Source organism: Podarcis erhardii (genome assembly GCF_964252035.2).
Source record: "Podarcis erhardii genome assembly, chromosome: 9".
NCBI lineage: Eukaryota > Metazoa > Chordata > Lepidosauria > Squamata > Lacertidae > Podarcis > Podarcis erhardii.
This window is the reverse complement of record NC_138512.1, coordinates 5,862,100-5,885,419: the sequence shown is the minus strand read 5'-3', so window position 1 is coordinate 5,885,419 and position 23,320 is coordinate 5,862,100. Positions and strand designations below refer to the sequence as shown.

The window sequence follows — 23,320 nt, the reverse complement described above, 5'->3', positions numbered from 1 at the left end:
ATGCTTCTATAAGCTATGAAGTATTTAATTCACCTGTTCTAGATGGATACATAAACAATGTCTGTTTAAAGACCATGTGATGATAACTTTGCCTCCTCCCTACTTATGAAATTCTCCAGATGAGATTGAGATTTGCTGCGGAAGCTTTCTTGCAAATTAATTCTAACCAGAGTCTCAGAAAGAGACAGTAGCAAGCATGCTGGAGTCCCCCTCCTTGTTGACATATATTCTGTCTTGAAATGCAGCTGTGCTTGCAGGAACCCTGGGGGATAATAAGAAAGCATAAAATTCAGAGACCAGTGGAAACAGCATTAGCAAGCCTCTTGCCTATACTTTTGCACCTCTTGCTTCCAGAACAAGAAAATGAGAGATACACACAGGGCTTTTTCTCAGCCGGAATTCAACAGAATTCACCAGTGCGCCTCAAGTGGGTGCCATTGCTGTTATAAGAAGACAAGGGATGAGTTTCAGCACCTCTGTTTTTTTAAATAGAAAAATAGCACAGGATGCACATGAGATATTTCCTGATGACCCATAGAATTGAGATTCCATGAAACTTGATGTAAAATCCCCTTCTCATTCTTTATCTTGTTTTTGAAAATTGTAAATTACTCAGTACTTGTTAATGTTAAAAGATCATTTTTAAACATTGCCACCCTTCCCCCTGGCATTCCAACCTAGCAACCCTCTCAAGTTAGTTCACCATACCTTGATAACCTCTACTACTGCAGAAACTCTGGATCCATGGGAGTGATGACATCATTTGCCAGATTTCCAGGGTAATCATTGGGCTCTTTTTGGCATCTCTTGATATTACATAGCTGTCAACTTTCCCCTTTTCTTGCAAGGAATCCTATTTGGAATAAGGAAATTTCCATTAAAAAAAGGGGAAAGTTGACAGCTATGCTTCATAAGCTATGGAACCTGTCCAAATGCCTTAGCCCTCCACAAGGCTTCGGGAGCGCTACTGCCCATCTCACCACAAAAAACAATTCAACAAGATGGCCTGGACCTAAGTCAGTTTGATTCCTTTGCTGACACTTGGGAGGTACATGATTTTGTGCCTGAGCATATGTTAGTACATAACATGGGGTGAAGGATTAAGAACTGTATTGGCTCAGTCACTACAGCCTCGTCTTCCCTCACAAAGGGGTGGGGAGTCAAGGGCAACACAAGAATTATTGGGAGGTCCCATCCCTAACACCGACTCATTACTCTCTTTCCATGCAGAGCCCAGACATGTGAGCCAGGCAGGGTCTGATGCTTATTGGGGCCAGAAGATCCAGGGGGCTTCAGCCTCATTGCCACGGGGAAGAGATAAATTGCAGTATAAATAAATTGCAGAGCCCATATTGTATATCTACAGTAGACACCTGTATCCAAAGATTATGAGATACGTTGGAGCCAATCTGCAGCAGAACAAGCAACATTTTGATCAGTGAGTTGCTGCCCCACCCTTCCCCAGAATGGGGTGTTGGGTCTGTAGTTAAACCAGAACAGAGGGAGAGAGAGAGATTTGTGCTTTCCTATGTGATTTACTGAGTTTGACTGAGTTTACATATATGTCACTTTTCCACAACGAGCTTTGCCCAAAGCAGCTTACAGCAAACACTCAAAAACATCCAAATACAGAGCACTGAAAATACAAAATACAGGCCATGCCAGTAAATTCAAAAATGATGAAAATAAACAGTTTGGCAAACACCAGAATAAATTCAGCAAAACAAAACAAAACATCTAGGCATAAATATGTAGCAGAACAAGAGTTAATCAACAACCATGTTTCTGGCACTGCTAAGGAGCCTGGCTTACATACAGTTCTGAGGGGGGGGGTGGCATACAGCTGGTTCCCATAGGCCAGGGGTCAGCAACCTTTTGCAGCAAGGGGCCGGTCCACTGTCCCTCAGACCATGTCGTGGGCCGGACTATACTTCGGGCGGGGGGGGGGGGAGGATGAATGAATTCCTATGCCCCACAAATAACCCAGAGATGCACTTTAAATAAAGCACATATTCTACTCATGTAAAAACACCAGGCAGGTCCCACAAGTAACCCAGAGATGCATTTTAAATAAAAGGACACATTTTACTCATGTAAAAACGTGCTGATTCCCGGACCGTCCGCCGGCCAGACTGAGAAGGCGATTGGGCCGCATCTGGCCCCCGGGCCTTAGGTTGCCTACCCCTGGCATAGGCTCACTCCAGAGGAGGCTGATGGCAGCAAAAGGCAAATTTGGGGTGGCGGGGGGGGGGCAATGATGGTCAGTTTCTTCTCCAGTCTCCTGGAAACACCAACTGCTGGTGCAGGCCTTATTGACTATGTGACATACTCTGTGTAGAACTACCAGTCCCAGAGTGCCTTATGGCTGATGCACAGGCAAGCGGAAGGGACAGCTTGTGGGTGAGACAAAGCACCATAATTGCCCCCTAGGGCAGCGGGAGCCAGGGCTGCTGGTCGGATTTAGAGGCCCCAGATATTTGCAAGTAAATGTCTAGCAGGCACACATACATAGCATACGGCCCTGTCTGGCTGTAACACAAATCAGACTGGGCAGCTGGACAGAGCGAGGGAACAGAAACAAGCTGCAGGACACAAATAAATCCGTCACCTTTTCAAAACAGACAAGGCCTTTCAGGTAATTCACTAAATAGGAAAGTAGATTTTAAAAAGCATCCAGAACAAAAATGGGTTCAGTGTAAAGACTGACTGGTAAATTAAGCAAAAGGCTGCCAGATATATCATGTGATCCCACTCTGGTGATATTGTTATTAGCACTACTGTAGCTGGAAGATTTAAGCTGCTACACTATCTGAATTTTTTCCACCAAAGATCCAGGCCTCTGCCCTAAAAAACGTAACAGATAGTTATGACTTTGCAATGAAAAAGGCCAGAAAAATAAGGCTTTGTGAATTGGGCTGTTGATGTATGTTTTGCAGCTGCATTGCTCCATTGCAATTTCTTTTTAAAAAATCAAACAGGGTAAGATCTTTTTAAGGACCAACCAAAATAGTTTTAAAAATAGTCAGCAAGCTTTTTCGAACTCTGTTTCAGACTGGATGTTGTGTTAAACAAAATATGCAAAGAAAGGCTCACAATGTAATTTCAGAAATGTACAGTAGGAAACGTAATTTCAGAATTAAAATAGAAATGTGTGAGATTGCATAGGATGGAATTGTGGTGTGTGCTTGTACTGGGTTTCTCCACCCCCTAAAATGCTGCTGCCTTCTCTCTGTGCCTCTCTCATCCACAGGCAGTTCTGCAGCAGGTACACCTGGCAGGACTGGCAATGTACAGACTGTCCTATGCAGATGGACAAAGTGACTAACTAGAGGGCTGCCAGCTTCATGGCCTTGCCAATTTGTTTTGCAATAGGTGCAGAGAAACTCAGCATGGAGAGTCTAGGGTTGCCATATTTCAAAAAGTAAAAACCAGGACACCTAAAATTGTTGAGTTCTTTTTAAGGAAAACCTAGAAGTTGTTGAGCCCTTTTAAGACAAACCCCTAAGGTGTGGAGCAACACGATTCTTCGATTGACTTGCCCAAGATCCAGGACAAAGCGCCACCTTTGGGAAATCGCCCCTGGATGTCAGTTCTGCCTTTGAAATCCCGGTAATGTCCAGATGCATGGCAGCCCTAATGGAGACAGAGTCCTGGAGAACACCCCATCATCAGAATCTGGTGCCTGTTATGCTCAGGTGAGTGGGTGGCAGAGCCCCAGACATGCCAAATGTGGTAGCACAGGCAGGATATGGGTTGTGATGGCAGCAGTGTGTTCTTGCTCTCCAGTCTAGTAGGTCTTTTTAACTTACATCACTTATGGGGTAGGAACCTGCCCATCCCTTAAGCTCAAGAGTGCCTCCACCCCAGGAGATCCATCCAGTGACTCCTTTGATGGGTTTTCACAATCTGTTAAGCTTTGTTGTTTTGGTAGGCATTTTAAAATCTTATTTATTTGTTCATGTATCCCCATCTGCCACTTTATGTACTGTAAACTGTTTTTAAAATTGTTTTAAAATGTTGCTGGTTCATCATGTTGTACATGACCTTGTTAGGTGGAAGCAAGGGTTTGAGGGCATGGGCTGCAGCAGGAAAAGGAGGCAAGCAAACCAGCTAACTTAATCCCTCCCATGGTCCTCATTGCATCATCAAGAATAAGTCTTTGTTTCCTGGCTAACTCCACTAAATAGCCCTATGAGTTCTGCAACTTACTAGGGCCTCAGGCAGCTGATTGTAATTGATAAGGAGGGGTGAAAATCAAGGCGTCAGACCAAGTTTAAACCAATAAGAAATGTGCTTATTATTTTGTCAAAATAATGGTTATGACCAGCAAACAATTATTATAGTTGTATTTCTAGACAATCCCTCCCAGCCCACCCAGATTTTAAAACCATTTTTGTAATTACCCATAAGAGCAACTAGGGTATGAAAATACCATGGTAAAACAAAACAATCCTTTTCCCTGCTTAAGCCAGGACGTAGGAGTGAAGCAGTTTCTCTCCAGCCCTCCTAGCCCATTGACAATGGATCTTTTCAGCTCAACTTCTGTTTTCCGTGGTAGGTTTCTAGATCCTCTGCAATACTCTCCTTATGATTACAGATAGGTAGCCGTGTTGGTCTGCCATAGTCAAAACAAAAAATTCCTTCCAGTAGCACCTTAAAGACCAACTAAGTTAGTTCTAGGTATGAGCTTTCGTGTGCATGCACACTTCTTCAGATACACTGAAACAGAAGTCACCAGACCCTTCTATACAGTGAGGTGGGGAGGGGTATTACTCAGAAGGGTGGTGGGAATGGGTGATTGGCAGATAGCTGTGATGAGCCTGTTGACGACTCTTAACGACTGCAATAGGTCTTACAGGAAAAAGTGAGGGGTGAGAAGGTGAAAAATGGCTTTGTCATGTATAATGAGATAAGAATCCAATGTCTTTGTTCAGACAATTCATTCTCCTTATGATTTCAAGCTCCCTTTCCTCCTCATTCTCCAGCAACTCTGTCCTGTGTGTCTGTCTGCCAGCTTCATTTGTTTTCACACGGTGCTTGGCTACTGCCTTGGCCCACAAAGGCGCATTGCATTGGGAGCTTGGTGAAAATGTCAAGGGCCCAAGTCACAAAATGGCTGTACTGGGGGCCTGAGAGTGAGGTGGCGGTGCCTGATTAAAGGAATCAGACCAAGATTTAAAACCTACATTTAGTCATGGATTTCATTTGGCATTGTATCTTTCACTCTCTCGTACATGTACAGATCCAACATGGGTCATTAACAGATAGTGCAAATTATGTTTGAAAATAATGCAAAATAGAAAATGCTGGGTTATAACTGTGGATAAATAGCCTTGAGACCACCGTGCCAGGTTCTTCTCCAAATGTCCCCCCCCCCCAACTGAGATACAGCAGGTGGCTTTGAAAGAAAGGGGCATTTCAGATTGTGGAATACTATCTCCAGAAGGGCTCGCCTGTTTTTTCAGTATCAGGCAAATAACTTTTTCTTTTCCCTGATCATTCAAATATGTGGACTTCTACATTGCACAGTGGGCTCTGAGAAACCTTTCTTATTTGCTCTCTGTCCTAATTGACTATTGTGTGCCTTGTTTTAAAGTGATTTGTTTTGATTGTATAATTGCCTTATTTGTTCTTTCTTTTGACTTTACTATAACGGTGATTTTTAATGTGAATATTAGTATAGAGACAACTGAAACCATTAATCATTCCCTCCGGTGGCTTCCTTCTTGTAGTTTCTTGCTCTTTAGTAGCTTTTTGGAGTACCATCTCAGTTTCTTGTGCATCAATGAAGCTATTATCCCCATTACCAGGTGTTCCCCTGTTCTCAGTACTATTGTCTCTCTCCCTGTCAGGATTTATTTTACAGTTTTCATATCCTCTTTTCCCCGTTGTAATCAGGGAAGCTTGGATTGTAGCTTGGATTCATTGGCACAAGGCAGTATATAAACATAGCAAGTAAATAATTGGTCTCTCTAAATATTTATTCCAAACCTCTCCTACTTTTCACAATTCTGATTTATCTGTGATTTGTTTGTGTAGATATTTCACTGAGTAGGAACCATTTCAACCATCATATTCCTTACTCCTCTAAATAACTTATAAACAAGTGGACCAGCATTGTCATATAAACCATAGCTGAAAACAAGTGGTGGTTTCACGTGAATGCACATTGTACTGGTTCACAGTGCTGCCCCACAGCTCACTCCTGCCACACCACCAGGACTCAAGTCTGGGTTTTGATGTCTGAATCTGGTCTTGTGGTTTGCTTGGGGGAAACCACAAATGCGGGTTCAGGTGTCATTTGCTTCCTGGCAGCGCAGAACCAGCAAGAAAGGAGTGGAGTGAGAACTCATTCACACTACAGTTTGTTTTCAGCTCTATTTAATGTGCAAACTAGGCCTTTGAATGTAGCGTTCAGTAACCTTACTTTGTTATTGCCAGTTAGTAGAAAACCGGATTTTAGCCGTGCAAAAATCAGCATGTCCTCCAATCAGCAAAAAGTCATATGGTTTATCTGAAATAAATGAGGAAATATTCCAAAGCATTTCTTTTGCATGCACTTGCTCTTAGTTTCTTCCTGTCTTTCTCACGGCTTCCTTCTTTCCACATGTTTTGACTCTCTGCTCCTTTCAAGTGCTCCTTTCCCTCACTTGGGAGCTTCCACCATCTTGCCACCAGCTTCCACTTCCAGTTTGTTCTGCTCACCTGCTGGGTGGCCCACAGGATAAGAATGGAGCAGCTGCTGTAACCACAGTTCTTTCCACACACGTGTCAATTGTGCCAGCTGCTCTTAATACACACACACACACACACACACACACACACACACACACACACTGCTCTTCTCTCACATGTAGCTATACCACTGCAGAATCACCATCATGGACCATCAGAATAATAATAATAATAATAATAATAATAATAATTATTATTATTATTATTATTATTATTATTATTATTATTATTTATACTCCGCCCTCCCTGGCCAGAGCCGGGCTCAGGGTAGCAAACACCAGAAAAATTACAATAAAAGCATAATAGGAAAGAAAACCAATTTAAAATACATGTTAAAATGCAATTTAAAATGCAGCCTCATTTTAAAAGTAGCCCATAAATCAAAACTGTAAGGGGAGGGAAACAGAAGGGTCAGACTGAGTCCAAACCATAGGCCTGGTGGAACAGCTCTTTCTTGCAGGCCCTGTGGAAAGATGTCAAGTCCCGCAGGGCCCTAGTCTCTTATGACAGAGCATTCCACCAAGTCGTGGCCAGTACTGAAAAGTCCCTGGCCCTAGTTGAGACCAATCTAACCACCTTGAGACCTGGGACCTCCAAAGTGCTGTCATTTGTGGACCGTAAGGTCCTCCACGGGGCATACCAGGAGAGGCAGTCCTGTAGAATGAAGCTCATGGGCCACTGGTGGTCTGCAGCCCACACTTTGAGAAGTCCTGCCTATACGTAGATATTCTTCTGTAAGCCACTTTGCAATTCTGGTGGAATCCAAACCCATGCAGTTTGGGAGGAATGCATATTTACATTTGTGGGTCAGACACATGCTGGCATTCACATACCTTTGGCTAAATTGCAAGAAGATGCGGGTACAAACCCTTCCCAACCCATGCCTTATTTGGATAGATCTACACAACAGTGGCCTGAAAAAAACCTCCCAATCTTTCCTCCAAGCCAGCCACAGTTAAATTTGGATGTTCTCATTGGTGCTTCCTGAGGCAATGCTTGGAAAGTCTGAAATGCACACACAGAATGAAAAGGAGACCCTGCTTCTACTTAATCCTCCTCTTGGCTGCCATCTGTCACCTGGTCACATGACGCCTCCCAAATGGGTCTCCATGATATGCACACACACACACACACACACACACACACACACACACACACACACACCAGCCAGCATACAGTGCTCTTTGCCAGCCTTGAAAGGGTTCTTCTGCACAGGACCACTGACAGGAGGTCTGTGCCTTGAAAAAGGCATTTTGCGACCTCCCCTTCCTTCAGGATCCTGTGCTTTTCAGCTTGTTCAGATTGAGCATGTAATTAGTGTATAGGATACTTAAGTATGGACTAAAGCACGTGAGAACCTTTCCTGGGGATTAACAGCCTATGGAGTACATTATTTTCTGCTTGCCAATTAATCTCTAGGAAACGCCCAGCACTGAGGTCTGTATTGCTGTCTTAAAAATGAATACACACACTTTTTTTTCATCCCACTGCTATCTTTCAAAATGTGAACGGTAGTTTCCTTTCTAATACAGAGAATTAATGCGCTGTGCATTAGCCGTCAGCATTGCTTCACTGGATAAAGTGCCTGGACCTTAAAACCAGAGCTGAGTCCATCATGTTTGCCACAGCGCAGACTCTGGAATGGTGCTTTGGGAAATGAGATGCTGCGTTCCTATTATAACAGGGAACAAGATCTAGCCTCCTATATGAAGAAAACTACGACATAAAAACAGCAATTTATTTAGAGTTTTTAATCCTCATGCCGTTCTCCCCATTCCCAGTTGCTTTTGCACAGTAAATAATCTTTATGGGTTCACCATAAGGCAGATTTAAAATGCCTCCGCTGCAGTCCTGAGGCTGCGGCACACGGCTGAATAAAAGACTCCAAACAGCATTGAAATTGTTCGGATTGCAAATACATATGTGGTAATTTGAACCTACAAAATGCAAATTCATGCTGACAGGGCTGCTGGATGGGTTTGCTTAGCAGCAGACAAGCATCTTGGAGCCCAAATCGGCCTCTGGCTCTCTCTCCCTTGCACACACATATGTAAACACAAATCTGTGTGCATGTTCCTGAAATAGGAATCTGGCACCATTTTAGCTGCTTAACTGTTTTCAGTGCTGCTGTTATATACTTCAGATGCTAACTGTGCTTCCACAAAGGTGTGAGACTTTTTAGACACAATTGTTGTAAAGGGGTCTTTTTTGTGTACATGTCTTTCCCTCATCCTAGTGAATCTGTCAAGGCACAACTTAAAAGCTCATTCAGGCAGCCATGACCCGCTGCTTGCAGCAGATTGCCTAAAAGGTAAGGGGAAAAAATCTAAAAACAAGTAAAAACTTAAAAGTAGCTTCTCAAAGGCTGCATAGATCTTTTGTTGTTGTTGTTTTTGTTAAACCTAAAGTGTTTAAAAGCTTTAATATTGATGGCCTGTCAACTTTGTCCTGATTCTTTGGCTTTCAGTTAAAAGGTTTTTGTTGTTGTAGCTTATGCAGTTGCTCTGTTGCTATGGAAACGTGACATCAAAATGACGTTTCTCTGTTTAAAAGCTTTTAACTAAATTCCTGCCTGTCAGATGTAGGCCCCATTTTGTGCACTCAAGCTTCAAGCTGTTGCAAAGAGGTTTCATGTGTTCTGTTGTCATTCAAATCCTGTAGCTTCATATGCATGCCTTGCACTGCAAAATCCTAAACTAAAAACTGAAATCTATATTAAGTGTTCTCTTTTAAAACCCTTTTAGGTCAATCAGGAATGGCTGCTGCAGAAATTCCCAGTTATATTGTTTCTTCTCAGACTGAGAAGCACAGAAGGGCCAGGAACTGGACTGATGCAGAAATGAGGGGCTTAATGCTGGTTTGGGAAGAATTTTTTGATGAATTGAAACAAACTAAAAGGAATGCCAAAGTTTATGAGAAAATGGCTAACAAACTCTTTGAAATGACTGGAGAAATTCGACATGGAGAAGAAATAAAGATAAAAATTACAAACATGACATTCCAGTACAGGTAAGCTTCAGTTAATTCCTTTTATTTGAGTGATTTCTAGATATTAATCAGGCTCTTTGCCTTTCTGAAAATATCTTGTAAAGAGAAAACAACAGATGAAAGATTAAAGGTTGTTCATAGGGCTCTTAAAAATCACTCTTAACATTCCTAATTTTTCTCCTTACTGCTTTCAAATGGTAGCATAACTTTGGTGGTGGTTTTTGTTAATTACTGCTTTTATGAAACAAGGGGATGCAAAAGATAGTATGAATTATTGTTGTTTATGTTTTTATTTTAGCTTTCACTTGCACTTTAAACTGGCACAGCTTAGATCAATTTTGAGCTGGTCTTTTCAAATGTAAACACTAAATACAATTTAAATAAAATAATTATTGTTAAAAAATCTCTAAATTTTGCCATCACAGACTGAGGAAGTTACCCTCCGGAGGACTAAAATAACTGCATGCCTCACCACTGAGTGACACACGTTGCTATAATTGTAGCTAGCATTAGCAAAGGAACAATTACATTTGCAGACAGAAATCAGTGCACGCTGTAAACACTGTTCCAGTTGGGGGAGGAAACTGAGGTATCTGAAATGAGATAATGAAGTAGTTAGAGCCCATCAGGAGAGGAAGTTGGCTTAGGAAAATGAAATATTTGCAGCCTAGGGACAGAAAAATATTTGCATGGTGTTGAAAAGCATTTCCCTATTTCTATGTGACATTAACTACCAAATCTGCTTTTAGCTATGTTCTAATTTGTGACAACATGTAATCTCTAATATGGATCTGTTGGAGGTTACCTATAATTCATCAATCTGAAATACATGATTCCTTTATTTAATCTCTTTTCAGTGCAGAAAAATAGTGATTAAAAAAAAGTCACAGGCATCCATGTTAAGTCTGCTTGTTTTGGGCTTTTTGGGCCTGGGTGGGTTAGGTTAGAACATCATTTTTATATTTAAACTATATGCTATGCAATCTACAACTCCCTATTAGCATTTATAAATTTGTGTCTTTCTTCATTTTCACTTTTGGCTAGATCATCTTAAGATGGTGACCTCTTAAGTTATTATATGTGTTTTGCATGAAATGGTGAATATTCTCAAAATGATATGTTTTCACTTACATATCACCTTGCAGGATGGCACCAGTATCATTTAGAGGTACACTCTGAAACACATAGTTTGTGCCCTTAGTCTGACAAGAGAGTGAGAAATCCAGAAAACGTGGGCTGAAGTTTTTAGTCTGAAGGCCCACCTCTGGTTCATAAATTGAGATGGCCCCCAAAGCATAAAGGAAAAAGAGGTGAAAATGCTCCATGTCTTTCTCTCACACAACACATGAATGTGTATGCATAGAAATATATCAACAAACACCATCTCACATACACATATAATTATCCATATTTTAAAGACATATACTGAAATGTTTTGAAGGTACAATACGGGGAGCTTTGACGCTGCCCTCTAACCATGACATACTCACAGTGCCTTAACCACTGGGATGGGACCCAGAATATAACTGGAATTGAGAACATCATAGTGTGTTTAAATCACTCTATTTATTTTGCTCATAAACTTAAACTATGCTAAAAACAAAGGCATCTAAAATATTTGCAGATTGAACATTCAAGTTTAAATATTACGGCTCTGTGTATATGAATGATAATCTTGACACGTACAGCAATACCTTAATTAATTTCCAAGAAAGCTGAAATGTTCTGAAGAGCTCTGCTTCAGTCCAATAGCTAAGATTCTACAAACCCTGCTATAGTCCAGAAGTAGAGATTACTAGAGGAATTGCAGTTTCTTCCCCCACCGCCTTATTGCATTCAGCTGTGGCTGAGACTGTTCTAGTTCACAAGAGAAGGTGGAAATATCAATTATTATTCATCATGCTGTTTACAAAATGGAGTGATCTAGATGGGCCTCTTCCCGAGAGATACTTATGGCAAATACCACTTTTAGTGCTTCCTCTTTTCCATGTTCACAATCAGATATCGCCAAAAAGCACTATCAAGTATGCATGGAATTTTAAAAAGTGATAAACAGGACACTTGTAACACTTGTTAGCATTTGTAACGTTTAATTTTACAACCAGATGCATGCATATAATTGAAGAACCAAGCAGTGATGCAAGAAGAGTCAAGTGGTGAGTATCAGGCCATAAATCTTCCCTCTTACTGGTTAGGCAGCGTCACACGAGGAAAGGTCCTTGCTTGGGTGAGGAGTCATCCCACGCTCTCAATTAATACTTGAGCTAAGTGCTTAAGATTTACATAGTTCAACTTTTTTATAGATAAACCGGAGAAAACTAGGTATTAGAAATATGCTGTAGATCCTGCAATAAGCCCACGTGCAACATATAAATGCATAAGAATTTTGCTGCACTTTGGTTTTCTGTTGTGGTTCATTGTGGATAGAGAAAGTGAGAGTTCCACATCTCAGAGCTGCCACCTCCCGCCCTCAGACTCTCTTCTTGAACAGGTAGCATGAATTGCGGAGCGGCTGGGAAGGATTTGGTATATAATTCTAATAATTAATAATAATAATAATAATAATAATAAGGAGGATCCACTGTTATTTCAAGTTTTGTTTTAGGAGGACTGTGAGGGGGGGGGGGGAGAATCATCATCAGGTTTTCAATTGTGGCCACTCTGACCCCGTAATTGTAAAGGGCATTGTTTTGCTCTACTTATTAAATAAGTGCTCAGTTTATTCAACCAAAATAATTACAAATTACCTTCCACCACCCAGTAACCTTGCTTGCCTAGTTGAGAAGCACCTGCGGCAAAGACCAGCTCCTTGGCAAGGCAGTGAGGGTGTTCTGGGCAGCTGTGACGCTCTTCAGGATTGGACCTACTCAGCTGTAAAGCAGCCTTCCTCCACCCTGGCCCTCCAGATGTTTTTGGCCTACAACTCCCATGATCCCTAGCTAGCAGGACCCAGTGGTCAGGGATGCTGGGAATTGTAGTCTCAAAGCATCTGGAGGGCTGAGGTTGAGGAAGGCAACCTTGACAGCATGACCCCAGAGGGTGCCATGCCCCTTTTGAGTTTTGCCGACTTAGAAAATAAAATGAAACCTGTTGAGTTGTATGGAATGTTAATTATCAGCTGGTGGAGATGTTCTTGTGGATCCTGCCCATCACCCAACTATTCCTTGCTGGGCTCGTGTTTCTTTTCTCTCCAGGCTCTGGTTATTGTAATGTGGAGTTAAGGAGTATTTTGTTGGCTGGTTGGCTGCAGTACGAAACAGAAGTGGTTTCTGTTAGTGGAACCTGTGTGAGAGGCAGGAGAGACACCCCAGGTGTGCTAGAGAGAGAGGGGTGGCTGGATTGGTGCTTTTTTGTTTCTTGCTGCAGGGGTTGCTGGAGTTCCTAACACATATCCAGTGTGATTTATGGGTATTTTGTGTTATTTTGATTTATTTAGGGCATTTTTCTTTCATGTTGATATGTTTTCCACTGCTTTGGAGACCTTTGGGTCAAAAAATGGTATACTGTACAGGTAAATCCCCATTTGCATGCGATGGGCACATGTGTGACCACTGATGCGCACACCATTTTGGCACGGCAAGGGGCCGGGGCGGACTTATGCACGTCCGACTGACACATGTGGTGCCTAGTAACGCAACCCCTGCGTAAATGGGGGGTTATATATAAGCCCTAGTGTAGCACAGCAGCAAATACTGTATTTTTCCATCTATAAGACGCCCCCATGTATAAGACGCCCCCTAATTTTTTACATTATTTTTTAGGGGGAAAACCTAAAACATGGGAAAATGTGGTATATCCAGAGTTAGAGATGGAGTAGCAAGCACATTAAGGAAGCTTGAGGAATTTTCTCAGTACACATTCCATTGCAGCCCACCTGATCCACACCTTCTGGATTAATGTGTATATAGGAACATATTTATCTTCCGGAATCTGCCCTTGAACAGATTTGACAAGGTGGTCTGGAGGTTACTTTTAATTAATTTTTACAAATGTATATATTTACAAGTAAGTTGTTAGAGGCTGCAAATGGAGGCAGCCCTGTTTTTTCCTTACTTTATCCCTGGGAGGGACAGCAACATCCTTGCATCTCTTTGTTCCAGAGGAATTTGCGGTCCTATTTTGAATGTGTGTAGTGCAAACAGAGGCGGCAGCTCTCTAGCTGCTTGGAGTGATGACTTGGATTGTTAAAAAAAAGATAATATTAAATACCCCATCAGTGCTTTTTTCAGTAAGAATTTTGTTTGGAACTTTGGGGGAAGAAATTACATGTTAATTGAGAAAATGGATAGAATGATCACATGTGAAACTGACATATACGTTGTTGTTTATGGAGAAGCAGTCTATAGTATATGGGTATTTAAATTACCTTGTACTATATATTATTTTACAATGTTACTAGAAACCCTTGTTATTAGAACCCGTTTTGTAGAAGTAAAAGGTATCTAAAACAATTTTGTTCTGTTTTGTTTTTTTAAACCCCTTTCATCTATTATTCTAAAAGATAAAATAAGATTACAAATCCCTCCAGATTTCCAACTTTCCAACTTTTTCCACTGGGAAAAAGAAATAAAACCATCAGAGGGAAAAAGAAGACCAGGAACCATTTGACCCCAATCTTCACATTTCTACTCTCTGTTCTATTTACAAAGATACTGAGAAGGAAGGAAAGAAGAAAGGACATATTTATTTCCCTTTCGCCACCTTCCGAGAATCCTTTATCCTGCCATGGAGCAATAAAATGCTCAGGTTCAAGACTGACAACCAGCCCCAAATCTGAGCCCTCTAGCGATAGGTTGTACAGCACAGGAGGTGGGAAAGGAAAAGAGGTGCCATCCCTCTCAAGAGGTCCTTTTTTAAGGGATGGAAATCACTGGAATGGAGTATTGTCACCTCTTTTTTTGCTTGCCCATGGCAGCCATTTTGTACTGGCACCTCATTTTTCACCCCTTCAAAAGCTGTGTATAAAGCATCCTTATATATCTAATTTCCAAACTTCATAAAATGTGATTTATATTTTTTTAAACATCAAAAACATCACTGGGTGCAGGAGTTCACTATCTAGATCCTTGCTATGCTTTTCAGTGTGGATTCTTTGATGTCGTAATTGGAGAGAGAGAACTCACTCAAATTGCTTCAGAAAGTTGCATTTGAATATTTTACCAGTTTTCTGTTCTATTTGAATAATTCATTCATAGCAGAGACACAACTTAAGTACTGCACTTTTGCTCCTCTCTCCCCTTTAGCCACCGATTGGCACATGAGCAATGTTATTTATAATTTATTTTGAAAGCTTTTTTACAAGCCTCAAGAGATTAATCTTGTTTTCATTCAGCAGGTCAAGTAGAGTATTAGCAAACAAAATACCATAATAAAAAAAAGAGACTTCAAAAGACAGGGATGCTATATTTTGAATGGAAAGAAACTAGAATGTGTATATACTTTATTTTATTTATTGCACTTGGTACTTTGAAAAGCATCAACGATATATGAAATGGCAGGTGTAAAACCTAGGATCCACATAGGATTCTTAGAGTTCACACATGCATATAACATTGCTTCGTTACTCAGGACTTGAATACTCACAACTGAGTGTGGGAACTCAAGTTACTTGTAGTTATTGAAAGGTTATTTAATCATACATTTCTTATACTGCTCAGTATAAAAAGAAATTTCTGAGCCGTTTACATAAAGTATAATCAGAAAAATAATGAAATTCATATAAGAATACAATAACAGCATTCAAATAAGACTTCTTAAAAGCTAAATAAAATACAATAACAGCATTCAAATAAGACTTCTTAAAAGCTAAATAAAATACAATAACAGCATTCAAATAAGACTTCTTAAAAGCTAAATAAAAAGAGCAGAGCCGTATAAAATAGGTAAAATGGAGCAGTACATAAACAAAAAAAATAAAATCTGGGAATCAGTGTCTAGGAAAACTTGTGCAAATATATATGACTTTAAGAGGTGCTTGAAGCTGGTCGCTGTGTCTACCTCTCAGCCCACCTGAGGGAGGTCATTCCTAAGGACCAGTGCTGTCACCAAAGAAGTCTGCTCATCTGCTCTCACCAAGGGACAATCCACTGGTCCTTAGACGACTGGTTGGATTTCATCAGAAGGTCTTGGTCTGTACTGGGGGGAAGGAGTCTGCTAGGCAAAATGGTCCCCATTGCTTAGAGTACTGTTTGACTTTTTAGTTTTTTTGATGGCTTCGTCACATATCCTAGAATCAGAGAATTGTAGAGTTGGAAGGGACCATGGGTCATATAGTCCAATCCTATGCAATGTAGGAATTGCAACTAAAAAAACCATGCAACCTCTGCTTAAACATCTCCAAGGAACGAGAGTCCGCCACCTCTCAAAGGTGTGTGTTCCACTGTCAAACAGTGGAACACTGTCAAACTACCTGAAAGTTATTCCTGATGTTTGGTTGGAATCTCGTTTCTTGTAACTTGAATCCATTGGTATGGGTCCTACGCTTCAGAGCAGGAAAAAACAAGCTTGCTGCATCCTCCATGTGACAGCCCTTTAGATATTTGAAGCTGACTAACATACAGTGGTGCCTCGCAAGACGAAATTAATCCGTTCCGTGAGGCTCTTCGTATAGCGGTTTTTTCGTCTTGCGAAGCAAGCCCATTGACAGCTTAGCGGATTAGCGCTATTAGCGGTTTAGCAGCTTTTAGCGGATCAGCTGATAAGCGGCTTAGGAAAAGGGGGGGAAAGGGGGGGAAAGGGGGGGAAACCCGCAGGAACTTGCAAGACATTTTCGTCTTGCGAAGCAAGCCCATAGGGAAATTCGTTTTGCGAAGCGCCTCCAAAACGGAAAACCCTTTCGTCTAGCGGGTTTTCCGTCTTGCGAGGCGTTCGTCTTGCGGGGCACCACTGTATCTCCTTTCAGTCTCCTCTTATCAACCGTTCTTCATAAGGCTTGGTTTCCAGACCCTTGATTTTCTTGGTTGGCCTCCTCACCATATGTTCCAGCTTGTCAATACCCTTCTTGAATTGTGGCACACATAACTAGGCACACAACTCTAGGTGTGATCTGACTCAGGGAGAATAGAGGAGTACTACTACTTGATAGTACCAGAAGTGGCTTAGTCACGCTGGCCACATGACCCGGAAGCTGTATGCCGGCTCCCTCGGCCAATAAAGCGAGATGAGCGCCACAACCCCTGAGTCGGCCATGACTGGACCTAATGGTCAGGGGTCCCTTTACCCTTTACCTTTAAATTTAAACCCCACTGGTCTACAACCCTTAGCCCATGAGAGCGCTTGGACTAAAATTGTCAACCAAAAGCTTTACTTTTCTGGTTTATCACCACAACAGTTATTAACACTGGGCTTCTGTAAAGCAAATAATTTACTGAATTTTCCTTCTATAAGATGCACCAGACCATAAGACGCACCTCATTTTTGGAGGAGGAAAACAAGAAAAAAAATATTCTGAATCTCAGAAGCCAGAACAGCAAGAGGGATCGCTGCACAGCGATCCCTCTTACTGTTCTGGCTTCTGGGATAGCTGCACAGCCTGCATTCGCTCCATAAGACTTTTTAGGAGGGAAAAAGTGAGTCTTATAGAGCAAAAAATACAGTAATTAGACAGTGCCTATATTATATTGAGCGACAGAATAATTTAGCCACAATAAGGAAATTTTGTCCATGGTATGATTATTTTCCACCTAGTCGTTTTGACACTTTGGAACCCGATTTGCAAAATCTAACCATTCCAAAATACAGGTGCGCTTTCACTTTTGCAAGATTGAATATACTGCCTTCAGGTGTACTTGAGGGTCGATTTCAAAAAATTCTGCTGGAAAAACAGTTATATCCCTGTGGAGATGGCAGTATTGAGTCAGTGGCTCATGTGCTTCTGGCTTGCACCCTTTATAAAGATTTGAAGAGTGAGGTTCTTACCCCTCTGCTATTGTCCATGCCTGGGCGCTCAACCTTTGCTACTGTGTCCTTTTTTCTAGCAGATCAAGATGATCAGGTGACAGCAAAAACTGCAAAAAAATTAGCAGGGGCAATTAGAATAAGATCTATTACTTGATTATTGATGGAAACCTCCAAAATGTATTTTGTATAGTTCAGTTTTAACCTCTATCTTCAGTACATTTTATTTTATTGCATTTTATGATGCACAAAGAGATCATCTATTCACTCAGGTTTTGCTTAAGTAGAGGTGGCCTTTCCTTATGGATGTGCTAATCTTGTTATTGTGTTATACAGAAGTTGATCTGTTTGGTCTCTTATTGTTTATGATGTTTATAGTGTGACCTGCTCTGAGATTTATTTTTAAAATAAGGGTGTGCTCTAAATTCCTCAATTAAATAAAGAGGAATGCCCACCCTGTATGAATACACTTCAGCCCACTGATCAAGACATGGGGACTTGTGATAGTCCACCATGCCGCCTTAGAAAATTTCTGCTAAATTGTTTATTTATTGTTTTTAGAATCCACCTTTCAACCAGAAGGTTCACAGGACAATATGCAGTATTATATTAAAAGACTATGGAACATAATATAAAACCAGTACGTCTCATAAAAAACAACCAGCATAACAGTAAAAAGAGAATTCATTAGTTCAGCTGGCCCCAAACATCTGAAGGTGCTTCATAATACCGAAAAGCTTCTAATGTGGAGGACAATTGTATTTCATTTAACAACCAGAAAGCGGGGAGGTCCTGCTCCATGTTGTCATGCTATTAACCATAGTTGTTGATAGAATTACAGCAGTGTATCTCCCATGGACATTAAGGCCCAGGTTGGAAAATGATGGGAGTGACCCTTCTTCAAACACTTGTGTGCTTGAATAGCATTTTCTGTCAGTGTTATTTTCTGGCCTCTTCAGCAGAACTGAGAATTTCTAGAAATCGTAGCCTCTTGCAAAAGTTTGGAGTCAGAAATGGAAACAAGTATTTGGGTTGCTTGAATGGGAGTTCAGGTGGAAGTCAATCAGTTGAGATATGCACATTCTCCAAGGCCAGTTGGATGATGCGCCAAATGCATTTGAGATATGCACATTCCTTAGGACTTTTTGGAGATTATGTATATTGACCAGGAAATGTGCACAATTAATGAACAGATTATCATGTGCACATATTAACAGCTCAACTTACATCCCTCCCATCACACACACATATTTTTATAGTAGAATTTTTGAAACCTGCATGAAATTACTATCTGAGTTTTCATGATTATTTCTTTCATTGCAGGAAATTAAAATGTATGACTGATAGTGAAACGCTTGCACCCGATTGGCCTTACTTTAAAACCATTGATAGAATACTCTCTAAAGTGTCAGAGCACAATGATGTGAAAATGCATGACAGTCAGCTGCCAGGTCCTTCAACATCCCAGACTGAGGCATCACAGTCTCCATCCGCCAAGTCTACTCCACTCTATTTGCCTTATAACCAGTTCACATATGAAGGGAGAGAAGAATTTTTTGAAGATGAGCATTCTGAGAGCTCTTCCAGCTTACTTTCTTATAAGTTAAGGTAACAGTTATATATTACTTTGATATCTTACATATTGGGCCCTATGTGGGATATAGGATAAAGCTGCAAAAATCTATTTCTTTAAGGACCACTTAATTTGGGGGCTTCAGGGGCTCTCTGTTTTCTTCAGCTGTGAAGGGTCTAGTAGTAGTTCTAGTTTAAGTCAGATGTATGCAAAGGGTTGCTGTCTTTTAATGTGAAAAATTATAGGCTCTGTTTTGTGGGATTCCAGACCATCTCCATCAGCAACTCTTGCTGTATCAGGGGAGAAGTGATACAGTGAGGTCTCCCCCATTAATTGGACCCAACCTCCATCTGATCCTCCCCTCCTAGAACCACCACAGGCTTATTTTTCTCTTCCCTCACTGTCTGTTCCTTTTTGTATTGCATTGAGTCACTTGTAAGCCGTTGTTTTAAACTGTGAGTTGCCTTGAGTGCATTGACAGAAAGACAACACATACTGTAAATGTATTAAGTACCGGTAATTAAAAAGGTAGTCCAGCTAGCAAGACTCAAGGGGTATTTTGACCATGAATGTCAAGACTAGTGACCCTGACAAAACTCGTAAAGTGACTTATTTTGAGTTCTAGCTATCACTAGATAGAATTCACTAGACAGAAATCGTAATTCTCAAACTTATAACAAACCATGACTTTGATCCTTTTTTAAAAAAAAAAAACCCAACATAATTCAAACCAAGATTAATTATGAGTTGATATTAACTTGCACCTTAGTCATGGTTGGCCTGACTAAGGAACCAAATTCCTTCACCTTTGTGCATGCTCAGATAATTATTGTTGTCACCCTTTAGTTTCCAAAGGACATGAATAATATCTGTTCGCAATACGCATGTGTCTAATGATTTTACTTTAACCCTTCAATTGCTCATTGACAAAAAAACCTTTTGATGTGCAAGTCAATGGAGCATCAAGCTTCTGTATGCATTTGAGCACTAACTATATTTGGGCTGGGAGGCGGCAATTATCTTTCGTTTTTTGAAGGGGGCACTTGCTACCTAATTCCATTCTACAATTTCTGAGAGCATTTCTGTCTATTTAAACTGGAAATGAAAGGAATGACAGAGGTCAGAGGAATTTTCTCAGTCATCATGTGATGAAGGTTTCAAATGAACAGCTTGTCAATAAAAACATGATTGACATGCTGATTTACATCTACCCTAAGAATCATAGAACCATAGAATTATAGAGTTGGAAGAGACCCCAAGGGTCATCTAGTCCAGCCCCTGCAATGCAGGAATCTCACCACCTCCCAAGGCAGTCGGTTCCACTGTTGAACAGCTCTTACCGTCAGAAAGTTCTTCCTAATGTTTACTCAGAATCTCATTTCTTGCAACTTGTAGCCATTGATTCAGATCCTGCCCCCAGAGCAGAAGAAAACAAGCTTTCTCCATCTTCCATGTGGCAGCCCTTGAGATATTTGAAGATGGCTACCATCTCTCCTCTCAGTCTCCTCTTTCCCAGGCTAAACATACGCAGCTCCCTCAACTGTTCCTCATAAGGCTTGGTTTCCAGACCCTGGATCATCTTGGTTACCCTCCTCTGCACATATTCTAGCACAGGGGTCAGCAAACTTTTTCAGCAGGGGGCCGGTCCACTGTCCCTCAGACCTTGTGGGGGGCCGGACTATATATTTTTTTTGGGGGGGGGGGAGAACGAATTCCTATGCCCCACAAATAACCCAGAGATGCATTTTAAATAAAAGGACACATTCTACTCATGTAAAAACACACTGATTACCGGACCGTATATGGGCCAGATTTAGAAGGTGATTGGGCCGGATCCGCCCCCCCCGGGCCTTAGTTTGCCTACCCATGTTCTAGCAGGTCAACATATCCTTCTTAAATTGTGGTGCCCAGAACTGGACACAGTATTCCAAGTGGTGTCTGACCAAGGCAGAATAGAGTGGTACCATTGATTCCCTTGACCTGGACACTATACTTCTGTTGATGCAGCCTAGAGAATCATTAGCTTTTTTGCTGTTGCATTGCATTGTTGACTCATGTTAAGCATGTGGTCTACTAAGACACCTAGATCCTTTGAGACCCCTAGTACTCTTCTATTATAAATTATTTTAAATATGCAAAGTTTTTCATTAAAAGATACTGCTATGTTCCACCACAATCTCTATGCAGTGACAGACTCCAGGTGTTCCAAGTGCTTTTTCCAGGGTTCAGTTTCCTGAGAATGAAGGTCAGTGGTGGTGTGTTTAGGATATGTGGTTTCATTTACACATATATACAACCTGAGCATAAGATGGGTTAGCAGTATTAACACCCCAACAGATCTTGTTCCTCCGCTAGTCACAACTTATGATCCAGCACAGATCATGCACATCTCTGTCTCTCCAGCTTCCAACTCTCACACACAACTCTGGCTGTTGTTCACCTATGTAGCAGCCAGTTTGGGTGGGGCGGAGGAGAAAAGCCCACCTCGCCAAAGGAACTGGTTTGTCAAGCTTCCCCTTACATCCCCTTAGGATTGCAGGCCTGGAAGGCAAACCAGGGTTTCATCCAGACTGACCCCACCCCAAACTCTAAACAATACAATTAGACTGTTTTTGTTTTTTTGCATTTCTTTTCTCTCATCATTCCTTGCGTTGTTTTCTCCACACTGGGTACATATACAACTAACAACAGAAGATAACAGCTACAGTGAAGTGGGCTGTAGTCTATTAAAACATATGGCATAATATACTTGCTAGTCTTTAAGGTGCCGAAGACTCTATGTTGTTTATACTGCCTAACATAGCCAGCCCTCTGGCTATGTTATATAAAGCATTATTTTCAGATAGGAGGGGGTGGCTTGGGAGCTTGGGTTGGTGGGATGTGCTGTCAAACAGTATTCCCTGTGAAAACAATGCCAAGTGCTGGGTGAGTATATCAAATAATGCTTCCAGCTGGGTTATAGGGGAGCATGGAATACCCAACAAGTTTGAGAGAAATTTGAGAAACTACAGGAGTGTTCCCTTGCTTTGCCAGGCTCCCCACAGCATGGAAGACTTTTCTTGAGTTCAAGTGAATGCATGTGCAGGGCAGCCCTGCTTTTGCCCAGTCCAGGTGAACATTAGATATTACCCAACTATGTGATATAGCAGATCACAAAAGCAGATTTAATGCCGAAATGTTTGCTTTTCAGAGCTGAAGAGAGGCCCATAAAGAAAAGGAAAATGCAGAGTTGTAGCTTTCAAAAGAAGAAACTAAAGTTAATGGAAGCAATGCTAGAGGAACAAAAGAAACTGAGTAGGGCAATGGAAGAAACTTGCAGGGAAGTAAGAAGGATTCTGGATCAGCAGAACATCATCCAAGTTCAGAGCCTGCAGCTGCAAGAGAGAATGATGAATTTATTGGAGAAAATGATATCGAAAGCCAATGTTTAGTTTCTTTTGCAGTGCTCCTGAAAATACAATATTTATCTATTTTACAGAAATTACATATCCTAGGATTTCCTCTTCCTTCCAGGTAAATAAAAAAATGTAATGTAATTATGAAGAGTTTAATCAGTGTAGGAGGTGAGCCATCTAGACAACTGGGTGTTTCTTAATGAAATAAAATGTGGTCTTGCTTTGTGAATTTTTTTTCTAGATTCTAGACAGTTTATTCGAATTGGGATGCTCAGTTTAGGGCAGCCAACTATTTTCTGTTCAAGGACCCTGGAAATGACAGCACACCGTTATGTTGCTTCACTCCCAGGGGCAGATACAGTCCCCTTCTCAAAGCACACGGCAGCTTTGAAAAAACGAGGGATCAAAGGTCCTTAGACCACTTTGTCTACAGTGCAAGGAAAGACTCAAAAATCATTTGATTTTCTTTGCATCACTCTCTGCGGTGGCAGAGAGGAGAAATCACCTGGTGTGGAAACAGTTGTACTTACATTGTTGGGAGACTAATCAAAATGCAATTTCATGATACATATTTCGAGAAGAAGAGTATTTAAATGTAGCTTTTCATGTCTATTTTTTAAAAAACCCGAGAATAATGCAGAAACAGGATAGGATGGATTTATGAGTGAACAGTTGCTCTGCCCCCAACAAAGGAGAGAGGAAGAGGGGTTGGCGCAAAAAATTGCCCCTGAAA

The 23,320-nt window shown here is 41.2% G+C and overlaps 1 protein-coding gene across 8 annotated transcripts; it reads left to right on the top strand.

Annotated features, from left to right (window-relative positions):
* The first annotated feature begins 284 nt into the window (after window positions 1-284).
* On the top strand, window positions 285-22,816 carry MSANTD1 (Myb/SANT DNA binding domain containing 1). Of its 8 annotated transcripts, XM_081876452.1 has the most exons (7): window positions 285-427; window positions 1,231-1,438; window positions 3,251-3,695; window positions 9,480-9,744; window positions 11,829-11,879; window positions 18,943-19,227; window positions 22,383-22,816. In XM_081876452.1, exons 4-7 carry the CDS (start codon window positions 9,491-9,493, stop codon window positions 22,621-22,623), a joined length of 831 nt encoding a protein of 276 aa, XP_081732578.1. In that variant the 5' UTR covers window positions 285-427; window positions 1,231-1,438; window positions 3,251-3,695; window positions 9,480-9,490; the 3' UTR covers window positions 22,624-22,816. The 8 variants fall into 8 exon arrangements, with proteins under 8 accessions (XP_081732578.1, XP_081732581.1, XP_081732580.1 ...); XM_081876455.1 differs by lacking the exons at window positions 285-427; window positions 1,231-1,438 and adding an exon at window positions 2,241-2,635 and having other exon boundaries at window positions 3,545-3,695; XM_081876454.1 differs by lacking the exons at window positions 285-427; window positions 1,231-1,438 and adding an exon at window positions 2,241-2,635 and having other exon boundaries at window positions 3,463-3,695.
* Window positions 22,817-23,320: the final 504 nt, after the last annotated feature.

Bases quoted from the DNA above. Each gene is read 5' to 3' on its own strand.
- MSANTD1 (XM_081876452.1), top strand. From the start codon at position 9,491: ATGGCTGCTGCAGAAATTCCCAGTTATATTGTTTCTTCTCAGACTGAG. The intron at 9,745-11,828 runs GTAAGCTTCAGT...TTTTACAACCAG, and splicing joins AACATGACATTCCAGTACAG to ATGCATGCATATAATTGAAG. The intron at 19,228-22,382 runs GTAACAGTTATA...TTTGCTTTTCAG, and splicing joins TTACTTTCTTATAAGTTAAG to AGCTGAAGAGAGGCCCATAA.